This window comes from Dromaius novaehollandiae, chromosome Z, assembly GCF_036370855.1.
Source record: "Dromaius novaehollandiae isolate bDroNov1 chromosome Z, bDroNov1.hap1, whole genome shotgun sequence".
NCBI lineage: Eukaryota > Metazoa > Chordata > Aves > Casuariiformes > Dromaiidae > Dromaius > Dromaius novaehollandiae.
Genome location: NC_088132.1, coordinates 35,082,659 through 35,106,681, shown reverse-complemented (window position 1 = coordinate 35,106,681; position 24,023 = coordinate 35,082,659). Strand labels below are relative to the sequence as shown.

At 41.2% G+C, this 24,023-nt stretch overlaps 2 protein-coding genes across 3 annotated transcripts in view; one reads left to right on the top strand and one right to left on the bottom strand.

Moving 5' to 3' along the window:
* Positions 1–17,107: 17,107 nt before the first annotated feature.
* LOC135324865 (adenosine 5'-monophosphoramidase HINT1) lies at positions 17,108–21,584 on the bottom strand. Its single transcript, XM_064501869.1, has 3 exons — positions 21,406–21,584; positions 18,222–18,326; positions 17,108–17,444 (listed from the first exon to the last, which is right to left on the bottom strand). The coding sequence occupies exons 1-3, from the start codon at positions 21,514–21,516 to the stop codon at positions 17,280–17,282; spliced, it is 381 nt and encodes a 126-aa protein (XP_064357939.1). The 5' UTR covers positions 21,517–21,584; the 3' UTR covers positions 17,108–17,279.
* Positions 21,585–23,433: 1,849 nt separating this feature from the next.
* The window catches only part of LOC112978806 (complex III assembly factor LYRM7), a 40,830-nt gene continuing 40,240 nt past the window's right edge, over positions 23,434–24,023 (top strand). Inside the window, exon 1 of one of the 2 annotated variants that reach the window (XR_010386104.1) lies at positions 23,434–23,582. Coding sequence is in view for 1 of the 2 variants with exons in the window: in XM_026092536.2 (XP_025948321.1) it covers positions 23,565–23,582 (18 nt within the window). In the remaining variant the exon portion in view is untranslated. The remainder of the gene's footprint in view (positions 23,583–24,023) is intronic. The other variant, XM_026092536.2, reaches the window with a different exon arrangement.

Here is a 24,023-nt window from a genome sequence, read left to right as displayed (position 1 = left end):
AGTAAGTAAAACCATAGAAAGCCCCCATTATTTTTAAGTTATCATTCCTTCTGCAGAAAGTTGATGTTACCAAGCCACTGTGTTGCGAGAGTGTAAGTCAGAGCGAGCATGGACATCATTCCTTGCCTGAATATCTCGCATTAGTGATTGATATGTTTCAAAACTAAGTCGCCCCATTACATTTGACTAGAACCAGTTGCGTCCCACCATCTTCAGCTGAGGTAGCCACATTAGGCAGATGTGCAGAAGTGACACAAAGAGCGATTCCTAAAGTGATGTGTTCTGTGCAAGTATTCATTTTTGCATGTGTGAAAAAACAAGTGGTTATTGAAGATGTTCCTTAAAGTCTCATGAATTTTACTACAACCAAGATCAGTATTAAGAAAAATCACGTTAGCACAATTATCCAACATTCGTTACTTTCTTCTGTGTGACTCTCTCGCTTAAAAGACTCTTGTTTAAACTTTTTGTTTCTTAACTGGACACCATGCAACTCCTGTGAAACACTCACCAAATTTTCGCTTATTATCAAAATAAACAACTTGCATGCATCTCTTGGAGGGAAATCTGCTCAAAGAATTACTGTGCGTTTTTTTATGTTTAAAAGAAACATCTTATTAAAAATCAGACATACTACAAACAGCAAAGTACTAAATTTAAAATTTTTAAAACTGGACTATTTCCTGTTTTTGAAGTGACCAGATTTTAAATAATCTGCTACTTAATCTCAGAAGTGAAGTTTTCCACTTTTAGCAAGGAAAAAAAAATGTTGAAAGAAAACCTTCTTGTATAGTATTTTGAATACATCAAAGCTCTCCTAAATGGGAAAAAGTAGAACAGTTTACAAAAATGAATATGATTACTGAAAAAATATCTAAACATAATACATGTAGGACTCTGAAGTTATTGATAAGTATAGGACACAATTTCAAAACTCAACCAATAAGATAATCTATTATTTATGCACATTTTAGTGGGTTCTGTGTTAAAAAAAAGGACTTAACAATTTAAAATAAGTGTTTGCCATAGGTCTGATCACTATAATATGTCAATAAAACAAACAAAAACAAAAGCAAAAAATAGTAATTTAAGGTTTGTTCTCATAATGGACATGAAAAAACATTCATAGAAGTAAAATACAGGCATGAAAAATATAATGGAGTTTAATTTTCATATTTGTGATAAGAATAATGCACTGAAAGGAAAATATGACAGTTATGATAGGTAAATCATGATAATTTTTTGCCCCTTGGCAAGACGAAGCTCAGATACGCCAAATTATATCTTATCCTAACCACTTGCTCACACTTTTACAAATATCCCATTTAAAGGTGCAGTTTAATTATAGGACTCAGTTTAAGCCTATCACTTGTTTGAAAGGAATGTAATGTTTTCTTTACAAGAAGGCTAAGTTGGGAGCTGAAATTACTTCCTATCTGTAGAGGCTGTCTGTTTTTCTGGTGTTGAGATAATGATATTCAGCCTCGCGTATAGTTAACAAAAAACAAAATAATAGATCAAATATCAAATACAATTCACACAATAAACAATTCTTTTTACATAGCAAGCCAGATGGACTGCATCAGTGGCTTAACCAACAGAAGAAAGTAACAACAAAAAGTACTTCAAAAGATCCAGTCTATACTCTACCCAACACTGGATCCCAGAAAGGCAAGTTCATTCCAGATGGCTCAGCACAAATACACACTGTGGTCTGTGGAGCCTTTAAGCCGCGAACCAGCAGAGGCTCAAAGCACAACCTCAATCAAATACTGTGTCAGAAGGATGAGACCTACTTTTGTTTAACAGGAATTTCAGTTACAGGACTGTAGGAGTATAGCTGAAATTCTCCGATAAACAAATGTTAGTCTCATTCCCATAACACGGAAAGTTTTCTAATTATTTTGTTTATTTGCACCTTGAAGATTTTTACTGTGTATGAGCAATCAGGAATCAGCTGTGCTTCCTCTGCATTAATTAATATTCAGGAAATACTATGAACAAATTCTCATATCATAACCATACAGTAAACCTTAGCTTCAATGTTTTATTCATCACCCTCACCCAACGCTTTCATTTGTATCTGTAGGAAACCACCAGTCACGATCTGTCATACAGATTGTAAATAAGAATAGTTCCCTAAATAATGAAATTCCTTCCATCTGCCAGCAAAGCAACAGGACAAATTCTTCCCAGATAAGAAAGCATAGTCTTCATTAGTCTTATTAGAGAATCTCACGGTCACAATCTCCTCCCTCACTACTGCTACATCTCATTTACAGAGCTGACTTGTTATCAAAATAATTAGGGAAAACAGTAGACATAGGTGAGCAGTTTAAGGCCTTAAAAAATGAGCACAATCCAGCGCAGCTCCTTTATTAGGCACGATGCCAACAGAGCAGCCCAGAAGGAATGTGTGGTCTGGGAAATGACGCGAAAAAGACTCAAAAGCATTTCGCAACCTTCCGACTCTGTGCCGTTCTCCAGGGAGACTAGCAAGGCCTTTTTGCAATTTAGACGCTCCTTACTGTTCTCAAAAATCACAGCAGCATCCCCAAGCTGCTCTACTAACTGCAGGCTGCCAGATGCAAGCCAAAAGGCTGCTTCTGACACACTGCCTGACTCTCAACCCCACCTCTGGCTCCTTGCCCTGCACATCGCTACTTGGGGCCCCCCCTCAAACTGCCTTACAAGGGCATTTGACATATTCTGATACAGACTTTCAGGATTCTTTTTTGCTACCTGGAGCCTTTCCATTCAGCATATACCGGTCCAGAGGATTTTGCCCTTTCTTTCTCTCTCTCCTTTTTTTGTGACTACACTCCTGAACAGAATGGTCAAAAAGAATTTAGTTATATCAGACAAACTGGCAACGCACATCACTGACACGACATTGCCAGTGGTGGCAGATGGATCAAGGACTGAAGTATTCATTGACTGCTTGGAAAGCAGTACAGGGAAGCATGTACTAATATACATATTTAATACATAGCATAGCTAATCCAAACCTTTTATTAGACTTGACAATCTGACCAGCATCTTTGATGCATCCCAGATTAACTCCAATTACTTTAACAGAAATTAGCAGTGAAGCACCTAACGTAAAATCGTATGCTTAGCTTTCAAGCAAATACTTCATACTTCGATGAACATGGATACTTTGATACTCCAATCATAAGCAATATAGAAATAAATAGAAAATCAATAGCTTTCATGTGTGCATATGTGCATGCAAGTGAGAGAGTGAGAGAAGGAAGTGTCCCATTTACAATAGCTATCTGCTGTTTTCTGCAATAAGAAGCAAAACTATTATACAAATGCTCTTAACACCAGTAATAGCCTCTTTATTGCAAGTACTCTAACGTTCACTTAGAAGCAAGACAAAGCTCTTACTAAGGTAATTATCTGTCTCCTTTTTGATCTCGAGTGGTGCTCTGTTCATTTCCCTGCCAGGATGTGCTGTTAATAAGGTGTTAGTTATTTTCATTTATTAGCAGAGCTGTATTCTGAATTCTTGTAAACTCAATACAAATCACTTTTTACCTGCAAGTACAAATCTTTTTCTGACACTCTTACAAATGCAGCCTCATGAAAGCTGGCAATAGGACTTAAAGGAAGAATTAATCCTCTTTTCCCACACAGGCACTCTGCTGTATCAGAATACAAAAATTATAAATCAGTTAATAGTTTAGTGTGGTCTCAAAATTATCTCAAGATCTCATGTGAGCATAAGAAAAATTGTTTTGTATTTCAAAAGACAAACAATGCAAAGATTACCCAAAGACCGCCCAGAAAACTGATTCCTGAACTTTTCAGCCAGTGGTAACAGCTCACCAAAAATGCCTCAACTATAAAATATTTCTGAGGTAGCTGGGCTACCTCAAAACCCATTTCCTATGGGAGACTACAGCTTGGAACAAAGTGAGCTCCAGTCCAATTCAGCGCATACCTAAAAGGATGACAAGCAGAAGCATGAGGCTGGCTCAGGTCCACAGCACCAAGGTAAGAGAAGGAAGCCCGGTATCTCAAGTACTTAGATATGACACCTGAAACCACTGCACTGGAGACAGTCAGTGCTTTTCAAAAATGAGACAGAAACAAGCAACGACATTGAAAACTCACACATTACACAAAGACGTGAAATAGAACTGTGGCTTTCTGACCAAATTTTTCATTGGAAAGAAGCCAGAAGTTTGAGCAATCCTCCTTCATGCCAGAATATGGAAGTATCACCCTCTCAAGATTCTCCTCTTCTCCTGGATTGCCAGGCATCTCAAGGCTCCATTGTATTTCCCTACTTGGCCAGTACCTTCATAAAGTATTTAGAATATTTAGGTTAAATGAAAAGTGAGCGTATCCAAATTCATTCTCCTCTTTCTCTCCCTCTCTCATATGTATTTCTTCTCTGGGAAAACATAAAAAGAAACTTAGCTGCAGTTGAAGACAGACTAATTTTCCCTAATATGATATGGGGATGGGGAAACAGTCAAAACACGTCACAAAGCTAAACTGGTGCTGGTGGTGTTCTGCAGCTTGTGTTTACGCAATCTAAAGTAGAAATCTAAAGAAGAAAATTCAACTATTTTATATTTGCAATTCATTACACAGTTTATTACAAAATATGATCCTTACTCATGGGTCAGACATTACTTACAATAAATTCACTTCCTGCTAAAGCTATTACATAGCTGAGAAAACCTCAGAGTTTACACTACACCAGCTAGAGCAATCCTAGGGCAGATCACAGCCCAGATGTATTGAGAAAATGGTGGAAATATGGCTCCTAACATTTTTGTTAATTCTGACTCATGTTTTATTCTATCATACTTACTTTCCACATATCTTAATGCAAGGATTAAGCTTTGCTCCCACAAATGTTCACAGAAGGAAGGCAGATCCTGGGTGCATGGGAAAGATTACATCAGGCAAACATCTAACAATCTGTGCAAAAACTGTACTTATTTCCAATGAGCTGAAACTCTTACCAGAAATGGGCAGTCACCAGAATTCCCGCATTCCAACCAGAAATAGAGAGTACAATACCATATCTCTTCAGATGACAAATCACGAAGTGCAATTATGAAACCTGAGATGATCCCAGCAAATAAGTAATCATATAGTAGAATACAATTGCACAAACCCTTCTTCAGCTTTTATTCCAAGCATGAAGAGGGCTTCTGAAAATAAAAGCTGGTGTGTTTCTTCCTCACATCAGTTGCTTTAATTGAATACTGAATCTCCCTACAACTCATCATCTTTTATTAACTACAGTATTTTGTAGAGAAGACATTAGGTATTTTTGAAGCAGTTGGGAAAAACGAAAATTGTAACATCTTACCTCAAGGTCCAAACATAATTAAGATTTCACCTTTTTTTCCTACTGCACTGCTGACAAATGCGTAGGATATACAGTACTCTGAGACGTGAACTTCACAAGCAATAACTTTTGACAATTTACAAGCATTACAAAACAAAACAAAGAGAACACACATGCAACTTTTCCTGAGTTGATACTGCCCTCAGAATGAAATGTCTTTCAAGCTCATCTGTTCCCCAAACCTGTCATCTTTGCTTATCACCTACCACTTCATGACATTTCAAAGAGACCTACATAATAGAGATTGGGAGATCTTGTCTGGTGAATTAAAGTATTTAAAACAATGAATTTTTTTGCAAAATGTTGAGAGCTTTATAGGGTGCAAGGCACATTCATAAAAGCAAACAGTAAGCTCTAAAGACCTCTGGAAATTGTCTCTGAAAAAGTTGCAAGAGGCCCATACCTTTCCCACAGTGTGGGAGGGGAAGGCACATGAAAAAAGTCACTTCTGAATTTATATAGCCAAATGGTATCTATCAGATTTTGCTACAGTTTTGTTTTTTTTTTTTAAACAAGAAAAACTTCAAAATAATCTTCATCTTGAAAGAAGCATTTCTGAGGCATTCCAAATTGAGTATTAAGATTCCCAAAAAAATCCTTTCTACTTCAGTTTTACTGTAGACGCTGGCATCTTAAAAGCTAGAAATATGATATGCATTGTGTTAAAAACCTCATCCAATTTATATTTCCATAAATAGTTTTTTGGGTCTTTTTAAAGACAGCAATGTATAACATACACATACAGTGACTAGGAAAAAGCACAAAGAAAACACTACACGCTTTTCTTATGGATTGTGAAGGATATTTACAGATGATGAAGCACTGCAGACTGAAATAAAAATCTTTCATTAGTTTTCACTACTTGTTGCTGAGACATTCATCTTCAGAATTATAAGACACTTCTTTATTATGTTTTTTACTCAAATCCATGTTTCCAGTTAATCTAAAGAGGTTTTTTTTCTGAATCTGGAAACATTTATTTAGCACCATACATACACATGCTGCATACACACAAGACCAAGGGCCTCATCTTGCAAGCTGCCCTGCGCACACAACACTAGCAGGGAACCCCCTGAGAAGAGCAGAGAGACAGCTCCAAAACTTCAGCAACAGGCAGGCAGGCAGCAAATGATCACCATGATAAAGCTTCTTCCCATGGTTTGCATAGATGGTATTTAGGCAAATGTCTCTCCCATTCTCATAAGTTAAGACCTAGTCCATACACCACAGAGTTCAGTGAAGGATTTTTGCTATCATTTAGATTTTAGAAAGGTATAGCGTACAAAGTGCTGTATAAAGAGCCCGGGTATGGTCCTTTTCATTCCAGGCTGCAGTCCTCCCAAAATGGGACTTTTTAAGGGGTAAAATAGTCTCAGCTTATTTAAGAGTTATTAAATCTTAGTTATATTGGCAAACCAACAGGATTTCCATCAAATCCAACTCTCATCTGATTCTAGGTTCATATTCATAGTCCTGCTTTAGACTACAGAATTTATTTTCTCTCTAAATCCAAACTGCTTTCACACAGCAGCCTTCTAAAGCTTGCGTCTTTCTTTTTCAATCCCTCTAGCTTGAGCTCTTTGCACATAATCAATACTGCTTAGCAGACATCATGAGTCAAATTATTTCTTTCCGTGGTTAGGTACAGCATTTGCACGTGGCATATACAGGATCGGGTGATGCTTCAGTAAGGTTCTGAAGCAGCCATGGCATCCCCAGGATGGAGCAGCTCAAATCATCACATACAGGAGCTGGTAAAGGACACCCCTGATAACATGGGGCATTCAGCTTCTCATTTTAGAGCTACTTTAATGCTCTTCCTCATAAAAAATGAAACCCTCTACTTACAGAATGATCTTATATAACAAAGATTTACTGAAGAATTTATACCGAAAACACAGACTTGAAGCAACATCATCAATATTAAGGGACTGATAGCAGTACTTAGTAGGGCTTTTGATTATACAGTCCATAAATCCAGAGTATTTCTGAAGGAAAGATTAAGTTGACATATAATTGCAGCTAAGAAGAAAATTACAGTTCAGTGGTTGTTAGTCTGCTTCTGGTTATTGTTCAGAGAATTTTTATGACCATTTTCTCTCCCTCTGAATGTTCTGAATACAGTCCTAGAAATTTAACAATACACTACCATAACCCAGTAGTAGTTTGAATAATGAGACAGCAATGGCATGCTTTCAGTAGGAAAGTGCTATGTAACCTCATGTGTTTTACATGCCTGCAGTGACAATTAATTAGATGTGAAGATAAGCTTTTACACATGTCACTTCCAGAACTTGTAACTAAATATAATTTTTGTAGCACTTATTAATGATTCTTGGAAAGAATCATCCAGAAGACATCAGGTTTATACAAACACAAGTGTATGCATCAAATTCTCAAGGACAATGTATGAGACACAAGGACACAACCAAGATTTTTTCTGAACTATTAGACAGCAGCTCTGAAGACTGCATCAGGCTAATTAAAAGCTAAAATTCTGGGATATCTAACCATATCATCTATGCTAAACACTGATGCATATTGTTCTGCAAACAAGAAATTTTGTTGTTTAGAGAAGAATATGTTTAAAAAGTAAAATCACTTTTATAACTTTTATTAACATTCACATTCTATCATAATACAGTGAGAAGCCAAGACACTGGAGGCCTCTGTTACAGTAGTAGAGACTAAATTTAATGATAGTCTTGCCCTGCCCTCAAGTGGCTGGACTACGAAATACAGCTAGGAAAATTTGCTCAGAAATTTGATTTGCAGTGTCTTAAGAGACAATTCTTTCACTGAAAAGCCAGCATATTGTTGTGCAAGAAAAAGACATGAATATTTCAGTGTGAAGATCCGAGTGTGCCATCTTTACTTTTACTGACTTACCAAAGTACACATTATTCCAGTTACAGAGCACACACTAGAATCAAGATGTCCTTCATTAGGTACCAACATGTTTTTCACTTCCGCAAGATTTGTATGGTTCAAGTAATTTTTTAGAAGCGCTCATGGACAGCTGAATGTGGTTCCCACTGAAACCAGTGTCAGTCTCAAAGGTAAACAAATATTGAGAACATTTGAAAAAGACCTCAGTAAAATATACATAAATATACTTATTGCAATATCCTACTAGCTAGATTATAGGTCAGTAAGCATTACTTATTTATCCTCCTACCTCTCAGTTACATTTTCCTGTCTTCCTTTTACCTGTTTTTACCTTCTCATTTTGTCAGAACATTGCATTTGAAATCACATGCAGTTCATTTAGTGAGTTTTAACAGCTCAAGATAAACAACTAATGAAATATTTCCTTATGAAAGGCTGGTTGAAAGTCCTTTTGCTTTTTGTTTTAAAATCTATTCCAGTGTATGTCAAAATGGGAAATGTAAAAAAGTTCAAAGACAGCTCACAAGAAGCTAGAAAAATTCAGTGCTAGTCAGAAACAGTTTATTCTATTTGGGGCAAGAAAACAAAAAAGGAACAATTACATTAGAATGGCTGGCTACAAGTGTCTAGACTAGCCAGGGAACTCCAAGTTACTCTCAGATTCTTGGCAACAACTCAGCTCCTTCAGGGCAGCAAAAAAAGTTTTAAACACCTGTACCCACTGGATACTGTCCATTCAACAAGAGAAATAAGATTCAATCTGAAGTTTGGGCTTTGGACTTGTAGATCCCAATACTAACAGAAGACAGCTTTGTTTGGCTGTAAGCACTCTAAGGCAACTTCCTGTTCACACAACATAAAACTAAGCTGCTTTGTACCTTTTACTGATCCAATTAAGTATAGGTACTGGCGTTTTATCATACATACTTATTATACAAATATTGTGAAGCAAAGCTACATAAGAACAAGTCCTTTTACCCACAGTCATTCAACCATGATCTTTTTCAAGAATAAACTTACAATTTTGGTAGTTCATAATATTGAAAACAATGCAGCTACATAGGCTACAAAAACAAAGGCTGAAAAAGAAGAAATGCCAAGTAGAACATCAAAAAAAAAATCATAAATCTCACCAAGAGCTTTTCTTTCAAGATCTGCTTCCCTTCTTAGTCAGAAATTTTGACCTGACTTAGTAACAGAATTGTTATCTGGGTTCTCTTCTATTTGGGCAATTCTGCAAGCAGCACAGACCTGGCCTCTTGCCAGCCAAGCAGCAGTCAGCACTGCTGTGCAACAGTAAAAAGCCCACAGACTACTGTTTAAAAGGCAAGCCAGAACTCACATACTGTCATTCTGCTTTTTTAAGCCAAGTAACAATGTATACATTGTACCCATACGCTTAAAACCAAGCAAGCACTGGAGATAAGCACTGGCTCACACAACTCTCAAAAATCTTGCAGAAAATTAAAAGTTTAGGTAAGCTACAACTGTGCTGCTTGGCCTTTGGGTTTTAGTCATCATCACTATTTGAGATGAGCAACATTACAGGTGTCAGCATAGTTTCACATAGCAGACCTATCAGCTGCAAAGCAAAAGGAAGGAGAGCTCATTTCCAGGTAACAAGGTCCAAAATTGCACTATTGTCTGAATTCTCAGAGGAGGATTAACAGTGGCTGATTGACTCCCTTCATCATCCCAGGGCAGTCTCAGTCCATCATCTCCTCAGGAAGGCATGATGAAATTTCACACCTTTCTTTCTAAACTCAGCAACATTTATCTTGCAAATTAGAGCTATTACAAACAAGTCCCCAGCATGACCAGTAACATTTTAAATCTCTTTTCCCCATTCAAGAGCGGGGAATAGATGGAGAAGCAAAGGAAGGACAGGGGTTATGAATATTGTTAAAAAAACAGGGCATAAAGCTTTTATTTGCAGGGAGAGACAAAATTACGTTTTTCTATCACAGACACACACACATGTAGCTTTTTTTTAAAAAAAATTAATCTAGTAACCACAATTCCTTGATATTTCACCTGGCCTTTTCCACATCTAATTTTTCTGCCTCCTCCCACGGGATTTCTTTTTCATATGGATATTAATTATCCACAGACCTCTTACCATTTATACCACGTAAGCCACGAAAAAATCATCCAGTTTTCAAGACAGAAGATTTAGTCTCTATTCATAACAGCTTTGATTCTCTTTTGTTCCACTTCTTTTCCTTTGGTAGCTGAAAGTAGTGTGTTCCACATTCTGATTAATAGTTTCCAACAAGTGATTTCTCTCTAATTAATTGTGGCTAACAATGAACAGATTAATTGAATATGGCATTTCTCCTATTCTCAAAAAAGAAAAGGAATAAGATAGTTATATAAATCATATATACAAGCACAGAAGGTTTTATAAATACAAATTCACACTTTCAAGGTCACAGGGCTTCAGATACTACTGAGTTTTCTTTCACATGCTTTTTATTTCAACTCTGCAGTTCTGTTTAAAATACAAACTGTCTAATATGGGCTTTCTTCTTCTTTGCACCACTTCATTTTGAATCTTGTCTGAAGTTGCTCATGCTGCTGTTAAAAGAACCATAGAATAATTCAGGCTGGAAGGAACCTTTGGAGGTTGTCTGGTACATTTTCCTGCTCAAACAAGAGCCAGCTTTCAAATCAGATCCACATTGCTCAGGGCCTTGTCTAGTCAAGCTCCAAGTATGTCCAAGGACAGAGATGACACAGCCTTCCTTGCATCTATTCAGAATTTCTCCTGCTGCAACTTCTGTCCTTTGCTTCTCACCCCTTCCCCATGCATCTCCAAGAAGAGTCCAAGCATCCTTTTGGTAGCTGTTAACACAAATCAGAAAGCTTCAGCAAGCCTTCCCTTCTTCAGGCTGAACGAGCCCAGCTGTCTCCAGCTCTCTTTATGTCATACACTCCAGCCTCCATCTTAGTGGCCCTGCGCTGGGCTTGACCCAGTATGTCCACATCTTTCTTGTACTGGGGAGCTCAGCTCTCCCAGCAGGATCTCACAAATGCTGAACAGAGGGGATTAATGATTTCCTCAATCCACTAATCATGTTGCTGCTAATGCTGCCCAGGGCGCACTTGGCCTTCATTGCTGCAAGGGCATGCTGCTGACTTATGCTCAACTCGCTGTCGCCAACCAGATGCTCTACTTAACACAAAATTTCTACCCTCACATCTTACACCCTGCATTTAAAGTAGTCAGAGTATCATATCCCATATGCTTTACTACGGGACACAGGAGTTGACTCTAAAGTATAGGAACAATTTCACCCTGCTGTTGTTCTCAGCCTCCTCTGCAAAACAGCCACATCGGCCTGAAACAAATGTTGGTGTTTATTATCTCTTCTGCGACCAGGACTATAGAGCTCTCCCCAATTCTCTAAGCTAAGCTCCACTGAGTGTTATGGATATAAAGAAGTATCCTAACCACTGGACTACAGTCATGATACATCTCATTTGGCCATGAAGATGAAATTCATTCTGTTTGAGGGGAAGTAACAGAGGAGGCCTCTAGGCTAGCTCATGACATAGTGATAACTGCAGTCTCCTGGGAAAATGAGATGAAGACCAGAGAAGCACCTCAGAGTAAAAAGTCAACTGGACCATGTCTCCCACTAACTTCACATATCTTTCAATTCCAAACATGAATGTTTCTACGTCGCAGCTGGAAAAGCAAACACATGTTTGCTCTACTGTGAATAAAAGCTGAAGCACTTTGTGGACACTGCTGAGCTGTTAAATGATAATAATAAAAAAGCCCACAATATTAAGAATCAAATAAGGTTCTTCTAAGTACAAAAAAGACGATAAACTGATTAATTCCATCAAGCAGAAAAGCAAGTGTTCTCACTAAGTAGAGATCTGGAAGCAATTTATAGGGTAAAGTTAAATCCTTTTGCAGAAAGTAACAGTAACAGAATCTTTAAATTGACAAAGTTTGACAGAAACACAGCTACCACTATGACAAAATAAAAACAGCCCATTGCTTTGGAGTATAGTTATTCTCAGCTTTGAGTCTCCCTTGCTACTCATATTTGAGTTATAAAAGACTGATTGGTACATGAGTTTCCATCAAACCAACGTTACAATTCAGTCCTAATCCTTCCTGGCAAAGGAGTCAGGAACTACAGACCCAGCCTCACTTCTTCTCCCCTTTACCCTTCACATCCTCAGCTACAAAGCAATGCCTCTTGTAAGGCTTTGTTTTAATCAAGTTTAGCAAGACCAGGGTAACCAAGCTCACATCTACTCGATAACTTCTTTATAGCTGTCACTGGGTTTCCAACAGAGTATCCAGCAGGCTACTTACATTTTTTCCCCTCTGCATGCAGGATTTCCAGTTCTTTTCCCATTTTTATTGCCAGTTGAGAAGGAGCAGTCTTTTTTCTGGAACCTTTAGATCCTATTTCTCACAAAGACCTCTTATTCTTCAGAAAGACGACCTGCCCTCTTGATGTTTCCCCTTCAAAGTGACTGAATCCCCAAATATATCCTATCTAGAAAAAGCTTCACTAGTATCACTAATTTTCCTAGTGTTTCCTATCTAGGAAATGTCTTGTTCACTATCATTCTTTAAATCACCAACCCCCTTTTAACTTCTACACACAGAGGAGCACATGCTTTAAGCTTAAATCTAAGTTCCTACCTCCTGGCAGCTCTATAGCTAGCCCAGGTGCAACACATTACAGTTGAAAAGAGGATATGGACTTTAACTCCTTCATGATGAGTAGGGGCACATACCAGGTGGCCAAATTTGCCCCCCATGAAAGAGATATGCAGCTTCAAAACCTACAGCACCAGCCTAGGATTTAATTCTTCCCCCGCTTCTTCAAGCTCAGCTATGAACTGTCTAGAATACAACAATATTATAGCTTTGCAAGAGGACAGAAAATCATAACTGAAAATAATAGAACAAGGTTACAATTCTGCCAAGTTTATTATAGACACCCTCTGTCTGTTAAAAGCTAAAGGAAATTGCCACTGCTGTTTTTCCCTGATAACTGGAGAAGAAATGGACAGAATAAAAACACAACTCTGTATTTAAATCCACTGCAAATACAGCCATAATCAGATAAAAGAAAGATTAACATAGCGCTCTTGAGAGAAAGTCAATCTGGTTCACAGAAACAAGTTCCAACATACAATAAAATAAAAAAGCACAAAGAAAAACATGACAACTCAAGCCAATCGAAATCTGGAGCAGTTACTGTCATGGAGGTTTCAAGAACTGTGTGTGTATGTGTGGTCAGCTTGGGTCACAAGCAAGCCTGGACTTCTTAATACCTAAAAGAATGTAAAATCTCATACCTGGGAGGTGTTGTTCAAACTCAGTCAGCGACTGACATTTTAAAAACAGGCATAAAGGTCTAGCTCTATCTCTTGGCCACTTATCAGATGGCTCTTTGGGGCTCTGTGTACTTTTAAGTCCCAGAACTTGAACAGTCACTGGCTCGGGAAGAGAGGCACTCCTTCCCACTGCTCTGTTAGCGTAACAATTACTCAAAGCTGGACAAAAACAATAAGCCTGACCTGACATTTCACTCCCTAGATTTGCTCAATGCTCTGGGATGCTCTATGAGCTGAAGTCAGGTCCTTTAAAATGGTCCAAGTTCATTCTCTCCAGTTTGCAGATTCAGTTGTTTCATACAAGACTTTCTGTGCAGCTCTGTCTATTGTTCCTACCTTTCACACTGTCCCTGTGCATGTTACATTGACTATGACTATTACTTTAGGATCTGTTGGTAAAGCTAATCCGAGGCTCTAAACACCCACACTACACACATTCCAGCATTTTGCTTTGGGTTCTTCAGAAGAGCTCTAGTCTGGTCCCATGGACCAAATGCCTATCTGTGGCCAGAGTATATTAGATCTGTCCTGGCATGCATCTTCCAGTTCATTCTAAAGGAATCCAATTCACACAGCCCAAAAGCACTCCAAAAACACAAATGAGAAAACAGCCTGAAAATTCACTTTGAAAAAGTAAGTGTTCCTGATCCAAATTAAAATGCCAATGTAGGCACACTCCTTGATCACCCCATTTTTTTTTAAATCCTTAAGAAGAAAGAAAAACACAAAAAAATAAATACCTGGTTCATCTGGGCAAGAAGGGTTTTCTGTATCAATAATTTTTTATATCAAACTTTTTCCATGGATCACTGTTATTGACTCTGGTTCAGAGCAAAGTAATGGTGATGCTATCTGCAAATTCAAGCAGAGGCTACACAGACTTTTAAAACTTGTGGTAGTAACCCAGTCTCTGAGTGTACAAGCCATATGCAGCTTCCTCAAAATTCCTATTGCCCTCCCCCCCCCCCCCCAAAAAAAAAAAAAAGCAAGCGGCAAGAACACCTTCCAGATACCTCAGGGAGTTTACACAGACAGAGACTGTCTAGCTCAATCATTCAGTAAACAGTCTGTGCCAATGCAATTTCAGGGAGACAGCACATGTTAAGTTTCCATCTACTTCAGGTAAACCGATTCCATCTTCTCCCCAGGAAGATTAAATAAAAGTGAAGTCCTGGGGATGCTTACATGCACTCATCACCTAATTAATCTGATTACTTGAGGAAATCAGAAGGGATGACATCTTTCAGTGAGTGTCTCAGTGTATTCAAGGGCAATACAGGATCATCCTGCTTTCCAACCTCTATTTTCCCCCTTTTTTCTTATATATAAAAATCTATTAAAGAAGGATGGAAATATGCAGTCTCCCCATGATGTAGTTCATATATTTCTCTTCATAACTGCTGCTAAAAAGTTAGAAGACAGAGCAGCTGTACCAGAGCTCATTACCTAGCTGACCTGCAACAGAGGTAAGAGACTGTAATTTAAGCAGAAGGCAATGGATGTCAGGGAGGCTGAAGTCTACCTTTTAGGAGCTTATTAGCAACAAACTGACAGGTCTTTTTAAGAGCTGAAGAGGGCAACTACCCCTCACAGTTCTCCCATCTCCTGAAGGCTCAGTGGTCTCCCAGAGTCATAAATCCGTGAAAGAAAATTCTCCCTCAATTGTATTTTCCCACATTGGGCTCACAATTGTTTGACAGGTGTCTCAAGTTTCACACTCTTCTCTCTAATTGAACTTCAGTCTTTACTTTTCAAGGTACTGCTGAACACACATCTGAAACCGACACAATTAAAGTGGTTAGCAAGCTCATCTCATGGTTCTGAACCTCTACAATGCTTTTACAGTTCTGCCCTCACTCAGAAACACTTACCCTTAGCTTCCCTGAAACATGCATCTCTACAAGCTAGAAACCAAGTAAACAAACAAAAGCTTTAACTGTCACTGTTTCCACATACCTTGTTTGTTGTATCATATAGGATCCAGCTGTGATGCAATTAATTTCACTATCAGTCATGCATTAATTCACAGGTACCCATGGTGGTATAAAGGCACCCACATAAGAGAGTAGAGACCAGAGAAGTCAAGTCAGTACATACATTACATGCTCCTTCCCACATGTGGGTGCATACAACTAATCAGCTACAGCCACCAGCACTGTCTTAGCTCACACCCTTTATGTTCTGTGGTTGAGTACCCATCAAGGACTTGGTCTGGCAACAAGTTTCCCAGCCATAAACCTTTCCTGGAGCCCCACTGTGTCTGCTGGTGATGGCTCATTCTTAAGATATATGTTCAGCTGCCTGCTCAAAGATGTTGCACCTCTAAGGAGTTGGGTACATTTCTACACCAGGCATTCAGAAGCACAGCCTTCAGGCTACCACACTAGGGCCACCATTTTGCTCCTACCTCAAATACAGACCTGGTTGCCTTCAGAAGCGCTAGTTAGTTTTCCAGTGGAAGTCATGCCCTAGGGTAAAACCCTCTAATGTTCAGAACCTTGAGAAGAATTTCACAGCAGTTTCATGTTGAATTCACATGCCTTTTCCAAACTGAAAGCTTTTCATCTGAATAGAAATCACAACTCTGTCTTCATCAGTTCACTCTCCACACTGCCACAACTCTTTCTGTGCCTTCTGTTAGATCTGCTCTCTGGAGGAGCGGTGCTCAAAATACAATAGCTTTTCTTAGGCACTTGCCAAAAGGTTTCCATCAATAAGCACTAAAAATTGGTCATCCAGGGCGGTTGGTTGATCTTTACAGCAGAAAAGGCAGACACTTCAGTGTTGCATTCAGCAGCACTGAGAAACTACTGACTGAAGGACAAAGTCTGCCCAACAAAATCTGGACTTTAAAATGTATACTTACCACACTACAGCCTACTTGCTAAGATGAGTTCCTTGAGCATCTCAAGAGGCCCTAGATGAAGTTTAACAGTTTTCATTTTAAGTCTTCAGTTCCACCAAAATCAGGACACAGAAGTAAATATCATTGTGCTATGAAGCAGCACAGCTGCCATTAAGACCTATTTTTTTCCTCTTACCATATCTTTCTGGTGAAAAAGGATGAGCAGGATGTCAAACAAGCCCTATTGATCAGCCATTGAAAGAAGTGCTCCAACAGAAGTTGTATGCTTCCAACACATTGTGCTGTGCTGACAGTCCTTTGTCTGGCACACTCATAGCTACACATGCAAGGGTTTTTTTGTTGCTGTTTTGTTTTTTACGTTTTAACAGCCGCCTACACAGGTTCTATGTATACGTAAATATCACATTCAAAAACTTTTCTTCCTACAAGACAAAAGATTAGTCTCTAAGCAATTGAGCTTTCAGGCTTCAAGTGATTGGGCAAATCAGTACCTATAAACATCGCTATTAGCGGATTAAAACATTCTACATACTTATGCTCAGGGGAGACACCATTTTAACATGCAGAACTGTTTCCATCAGTAAGACACACAAGACAGATGATTCCCATATGCTAAATCTTTATTGTGCAGCTGCTGTTCAGAGCTTTTATTACCCTTCATAGACACACATCAAAAAAGAATGTACATTAACAGTGGCTAGATTGACGGGCAATGTAATAAATCTATTTGGTGGTGGTTTGTACACATGCAGTAATTCTTGTGGTGCAAGAATTTTAGCCAGGAGGCCAACCCAACTGACGACCACCCAGAACATGGAGATGTACATGATAGACAGACTGCCCACCCTCAGGCCCTTCATTCACAACCATCCGGAATCCATTGGTCAGGCCCAGGTTAGCAGCACACTTCTTGCCAACAATCATTAAATGCCCAAGAAGCTGGAGGAGAGAGAAAAAAAGAAAAAAAAAAAGAAAAAACACACAGAGAGGGGAGGGGGGAAGGGAAGGAATGAGAGCAGAGAACCATTCAGAGAAGCCAGTTAGCTAATTCCTTATAATTCAACCATTGCTGTCCAAATTGCTGTCTGTCTGCAACCGACATTTTCCAAGTAAAGCTACAAAGACTGATTATGCATAAGACAGGAAAGAGAGCTATGGAATTTTTTCAAGCAAGGCAGTAATGGACTACAAAAGAGTCACAGAAGCTAAATTTGTCTCAGGGTCAAAGCCCCCATTATTTCTTCAGGCAATGTAAGCAAATCTGGTGGAAAAGAAACTTTACATTGTCTTGCATGGGTTTACAACATCTTTGAACTTCATTTTTATAGTTACGAATTAAATATTCAGCACCTGTCATACAACTTACCCTTTCTTCACCCCCACCCTGCCAAAAACCCCAAGCCCTATTCTCCATATTAGAATAAGTACTATTTATTGTAAGCCAGGAAAATAGATATCAGGCTGTATTTCACAACATGGCTTTTTGCACTAGAAATCCATATCCAGAGATGCGCATTACTTTATATCACTAATTTGACTGAAAAATTCCATTGCTGTTTTAAGCTAGAGGCAAAGGATTATGGTGTCAGAAAAGCTGAAATAGCCTACTTTGCCTCTTTGTAGTGTCAAAGGGAAAGGAGGGGATGGGGAAGAGCCTAGTAGATTTTGAACTAATTACAGTCAGTTTGGCATGCAGAGAGCTTCCACAATACTTACAGATTCATCAGAGTCTTCTGCTTCAGATAATCTGACAATTGGCTTCTTAGGAACCACTAGGAAATGCGTTGGAGCTTGGGGTGAAATATCATGGAACGCAAGGCACTGGAGAAAGAGTAAACAGTTAAAATGTAAACTACTACCTTTCTCTGAAAGCAAGCTAATCAAATCAATACAGCCCAATAAACATATACAGAAGTAGAATATCAGATACCCCAGAAGTAGAATATCAGATACCCCAAATGCAACCAAAGATGTTGATTTTTCTTATTATTAAAGTTTGCCACTTGCTATACACAAATACCTATTTACAGAGAACTGTTGGTATAAACACAGAATGTCGATTTTTTTCAAGTATTATTTAAAAGTAATAGCATTCGCAATGAGAAAAAGTTACCTGTCAATTAGCTTCGTGATTTATTATTTTCTTATATGCATAAGAACTAAGAGCTGACTGCATACATTCCTTCCTATAAAAAGTATATTCATGCTTATTTCACCTTCTTCTTAAGGCCCTATTTAATAATACAAATGGCAAACAACTGCTAACCATCTTTCAGTTACATCTGATTATTGCCTTGGTCAGATGTAGGAAGGCAGTTTAAAAGAATCTGGAGTTATCTGACTGAGGCTGTATTAAAACGCTATCCTTAATAACATCAGGTATTTCAGAGAAAGAACATTTAAAATAACGTATTAAGGCTTCAGACATCTCCAAATTGAGACAAGGGTGTCACTGAAACATTGAACACTGAACACCTACCTGTAGGAAGCAGGTAACTCCCAACTAATTTTATGGAAGTACTAAGATTACTAGCAATCAGAAACTGCATGTAGCAACTCACTGAGTTGCATTAAATCGATCTCAATACATTTACCTCCACATGCAAAATCATGAGGTCAAGGAGAGAGATGAGCATTTCAGGTTAGAGACTTCCAATATGTGGAGAAGCAGAAGAGAAGAGAAGGCAAAGAGAGAGGCAAAGGGAGCCATGCTGTTTATGCAAGCGGCCAGCCATAGAACTGGAAGTTGCCACTGCAACAGCCACAACCTAGAGAGGCCCATACTGTACCACCCATAGACTCTGCTACTGCTAATCATTGGGAACCTAACCTCTGGCTTACTTGTAAGACTTAACATCAAAATTTTTGCAATTTATGGTCAAGTTATGCCCCAGAGTAAGAGTGCATAATTCTAGCACATAATTTAGATTCCTCAAAATACATATTTCCTAGATGCTTTCCATTTTTGTGCATCGGTAAACAAAATTTCCTATTCACTGGCCAACTCTATTGCTTTTTAATTCTATATAGAGCACCTGTGGCCTTTGCCAAGAGTAAAGGTGATGAGAAGCCCCATCTTTGCCTGCTCTAACAATTCATTATCTTGTATACCTCCAACATGCCCTCCCCTTAAGCCACCCCTATGTAGATGATGCCCAGTTGTAAACCTCTCCTGATTAACTGCTTGTTTTTCCCAAACCAAAAGGGTGGATAAAAAAAGAATGGATGAATGGAAGTAATTTGTACACAATTGCTTAAAATTAATTTAGATTGATCATTTCCTAAGTGTTTTTCCAGATTTTTCCAAATTTCTTATTCTGTGCGGTTCATATAGAGGCAGAAGACAAATGGCTAAGCTGAGTCAAAGAATTTAATGAAGTAGATGAGTGGCAAATCATTTTCTATGGGGCAGAAAGTAGAAGTTTTGAACAAAAGCATAATCCCAGAAAGCCTGTGAATGGCCAGTAACACCAACCTTCATTTCAGGGTGTTTTGTTTATTTTTATTTCAGGTGCAACAGCACTAATAAGGCTTAATTCCACAAAGACTTTGTACTTTTTGCATCTCCTTTGCACTGTATATCAATTAATGACTAATTAATCATTACAACCCTCCACATAACATTTCCTGCCAACAATAAACAGATCTTCAGTGCAGTGAACAAAGTGAATTAAAGATCATTCACTATAATCACCTAAACTCTAAAACTAGTTCTAAACTCCCGCATACTTTAAATTAAAATCGAGTGAGATACTGCAAACAATTAGTCTTCCAGAAAATACTCTGGATTCATGGCAGTCAAAGTGGATTATTTACTCCCAAGTCGCTCATCATTAAAGTTCATAGCCTATTTCTCAATCAAGCACACTGTTTACATTACATTGCTGCAGTCAGCACAGCTGAGGAAAAACCTAATGCAAATTGCACCTTGACAAAAGAAAGGAGGCACATCTTTTTGTAATGCAGAGCAGTACCACAAGAACAATTTTTGGAAAGCAGTGCACATTTCCAACATTCTGGCAAAGAGATGGCAGCTTAACACTATTGTGATCCATTAAGAAAAGCACTGTTCCAAGCGATGCATTGCTATTAAGCACACAGATGAGGAAAACAGCACCTTTGAGTAAGAGCTTGTTTTCTATGCCACAGATAAACCCTATTTTCAAAGTGCTTAGTATTCAAAAAAATCATATTGGATACTAATTTAAAGTTAATATCTTATAGCAATTTTTTGTTAAGAATCAAACTGGATTATTTGGTTCCCAGCACACTGCAGTGCATCAGCAATTTTTTCAAGCACGCTGTTAACACAGTCACACTTCACTGCAGACATCAGGCCAGAGGCATTTTTGCAGCCTATGGGATGAGTAGCTTCCAGGTTTTTAAAAAGAATTAAAAAAGTAATTCATTAATAACCCAGCTGGGTGGTTCATAACCAAAGCCTGGCACAGCAGAGCTGCAAAATCTCTACAAAGCTATTGCGAGGCCCGTCACCATCAGCATTTCTGGTATGGAAAAACAGCCAACTACAGTCACTGCTCAGAAGCGCGGGGTTTAGATACCTGCAACCGGGACCACGCGGGGTCTGAGCTTTCTAGGCCCGCCGTCCCACCGAGACGCTCTACACGAGCGGCGACCGCTCCCCGCCGCCCCTGAGCCGCGGAGCCTGCCAGAGGCGCCGGGCCACAGCGGCACCACGCAGCAAACACCGGCACCGGCCGCCTGGCTACGGAAGGGCGCCCCGAGACCAGCGGCGCAGCGTCGGGCGCCCCCCTGCCCCATGTCGGGGCCTTGCGGCGGAGGGAGCGCCACAACCCGCCTAGGCCCAGCCCCCCCGCAGCACCGCCGCCTGCCGCCGGGGCGGCCGCGCCCCAGGAAGAGCCCCCGCCGCCTCCCGCACCTGCTCATCCTCGTAGATGATGCTGGCGGGGATCTCCTTACGGATGATCTTGCCGAAGATGGTGTCACCGCCCGGGCGGGCGGCCTGCGCCTTGCTGATCTCGTCAGCCATGGCGATGTGCTCACGCGCGGCGCCCGCCGCCTCAGCACTTCCTCCCCGCGGCCACGCCCCGCCCGGCGCTCATTGGTTTAGCGGGGGGGGGGGGCCCCGCCGGCAGGCCTCGCGTCGTGATTGGCCTTCTCGCCTGCCCTTTGCGGTTGTCGCGCCCTGGCGGCGCATGTGCTCTCGGTGCCGCGGCGTGTATCAGGGATGGGGGAGTGCGCGGCGCGGCGGGAGGGAGTCGATGGGATGGAGGGCCGGGGCCGGGGCCGGGGCCGCGCAGTGCGGTGGCGAGTGGCAGTTAGAGCCGAGCGCCCCTCGTCGCCGTTAAAGCCGGTAAAGGTCAGGCGCAGCCCCTTAGGAGCTAGGCCGAGGACAGAGGCAGGTCGGGCTGTTGGCCGCAGGTTGGAGGCTGTTTGCGCGGGGCCGTGGCCGGGCAGAGGCCGCGCTGTGGCGTCGTCAGGCAGGGGCTGGTGGCCCCAGGCTGAGCCTGAATGGGCTCCTGGGCCTGTGAATGGGGGGTGCGAGTGGGTGTCCTGGTGAGGCTGGTCAGGGCCGTTAAGGCCTGTTAGTGTTCCCAGGGCCCTGATGCTTGACATCATGTGTAATTCTGGTATGAAGTATGTAATTCGTCTTTCACTCATCCAAAGGAGCATACCTATGTCTTTCTAGACTTGGATTCTCATTATTAATTTAGTAGGAGTAAAAAAAGGTAATTGTTTCAATTCCGTCCAGGGTTTTCTTTCCATGAGAAAAGATGTTAAACAAAATGTTTTGGATCAGTTCTGATTAATAAACCTTGATTATGCCAATGTCATCATTTTTAAGAAGTAGAAATTCACTTCAAATGCTTCTGGGGAATGAAAGACAGCTGTGTAAAAGTGTGTTGGTTGTAAATTGATGGGTTTCTAATTAAATGAAGTGATGAGATTTTTCTTTGAAAGAAAACTAGTAATGTACTTTTTTATGTCATTCATAGTTTGGCTCTAGGATTGTGGGCACTGCAATTTAAACCAGATTGAAGAGAGTTAATAGATTTAGTGTTTAAATTGTTTATTAATTTTTTGCTTGAAAACAAGTTATACAAAAGTCTATCATTGTGTGCAGTCCTAGGCCGGTCCTTTTTATTATTTTTAAGGTCCCATTCAACTCCTGTTGACACCAACAGGAGTCTCTTAATAGGTCTTGGCATGGTGAAAGGCAGCATTTGAATCATTTGTGTTAGTCACATCAGAAAAGGCCTTGTGATCCCAGCAAGAATTATGATATTATTAAGCCTTTTGAACAAGCTACTGGTAAGCATGCTAAAGCTGTAAAAACCTTTCTCTGCTCCACAGTTAATGTGATTGTGCTGGGGGCCTTGTAGCCCCCCAGTCTCCCTCCCCAGTGCCCCCACAGCTGCCTGCTGTTGCTGTGGCTCTGCGAGCAGTGGTGGTCAGCACGCATAGGGGTGCAGGTTGCCGGGGGGCTGCTGTCACCCAGCTGGTGTCACAGTGCCAGTGTCGGTGCCTAGTTGTTGTGTTGCTCAGCATTGCCTTCTCCTGGCTTTATGTTGATATTCATCCGTCTCCCATCAGTACGTTGGGGGAGCTGATCTGTGCTGGTGTTGTGTGATTTTAGGCACGCTTTGTTGTACCCCAAAAAGCACTTAGAGGCTTGTTACCTTGTAGGCAAACAGAAAACCCTGACTTCGGTGTTTCTGTTTAAAGCTCCTAGGTCTCGTGGTGACAGAGAGACCTTCCTGAGGTGAAATATCGATGCCTCAGCTCTTTGGGCGCAGGCTGCTGTCGGTGCGGGCGGGCAAGCCCAGCGCGGAACGAGGGTGGGGGCCAGCGCGGCCCGGGGGAGCAGTATTGGCAGGGACTCCCGGAACCCCCTTGGTGTGGGGGCGCGCCGGAAGATTTGCAGCGTGCACTTCCGGTAAGCCCTGTCGTTTCTTACCTAGCGGAAAAGGAGGTAGCCACGGACCTCGGGGCGGCGCCTTCCGATTGGCTGTTGCTGAGCGCGCGGGGAGGGGGCGTGGCGCTCCGCGGCGGCGGGCAGGCGGTGCGGCCCTCGCCATGGGGAGCCGCGGGCAGGTGAGCGTGGTGCGCATGCGCGGCCCTCGCGGAGGGGCGGGGGGGTGCTAACGGTCGTCGCGGGCGGGGTAACGGTCGCCCCTGGCGGGTGGGTGTCTAGCAGCCGGGGGAGCCGCGCTGAGCGCGGGCGTCGTGTGGCCCCTCTTGGTGGAGCCCTGGCCTGCCCGCGGTCCCTGAGCAGGGCGGGCGGGTGGGTGTCCTCTCTCCCCGCGGCCTCCTCGGTGCTCGGGGTCGCCTCCAGCCCGGTGGAGCGGGGGTCTATGGGGAAGGGGCGGAGAGGAGCTGTGCGGGGCGGCCTGAGCCGCTCTGCGGCCGGCGGCGGAGGAGCGCTGCACCCGGGCCTGGCTGCCCGGGGCCATAAGGAGGGCCTGCCCCTGGGGCACGGGCTGCTTGTCAGAGGGGAAAGGGGGGCTGACAGGAGGTGTGGGGCCGCTTGAAATA

Bases quoted from the DNA above. Each gene is read 5' to 3' on its own strand.
- LOC135324865 (XM_064501869.1), bottom strand. From the start codon at position 21,516: ATGGCTGACGAGATCAGCAAGGCGCAGGCCGCCCGCCCGGGCGGTGAC. The intron at 18,327-21,405 runs GTGCGGGAGGCG...CTCTTTCTCCAG, and splicing joins TCATCTACGAGGATGAGCAG to TGCCTTGCGTTCCATGATAT. The intron at 17,445-18,221 runs GTAAGTATTGTG...TCTCTCCTCCAG, and splicing joins CAGAAGACTCTGATGAATCT to CTTCTTGGGCATTTAATGAT.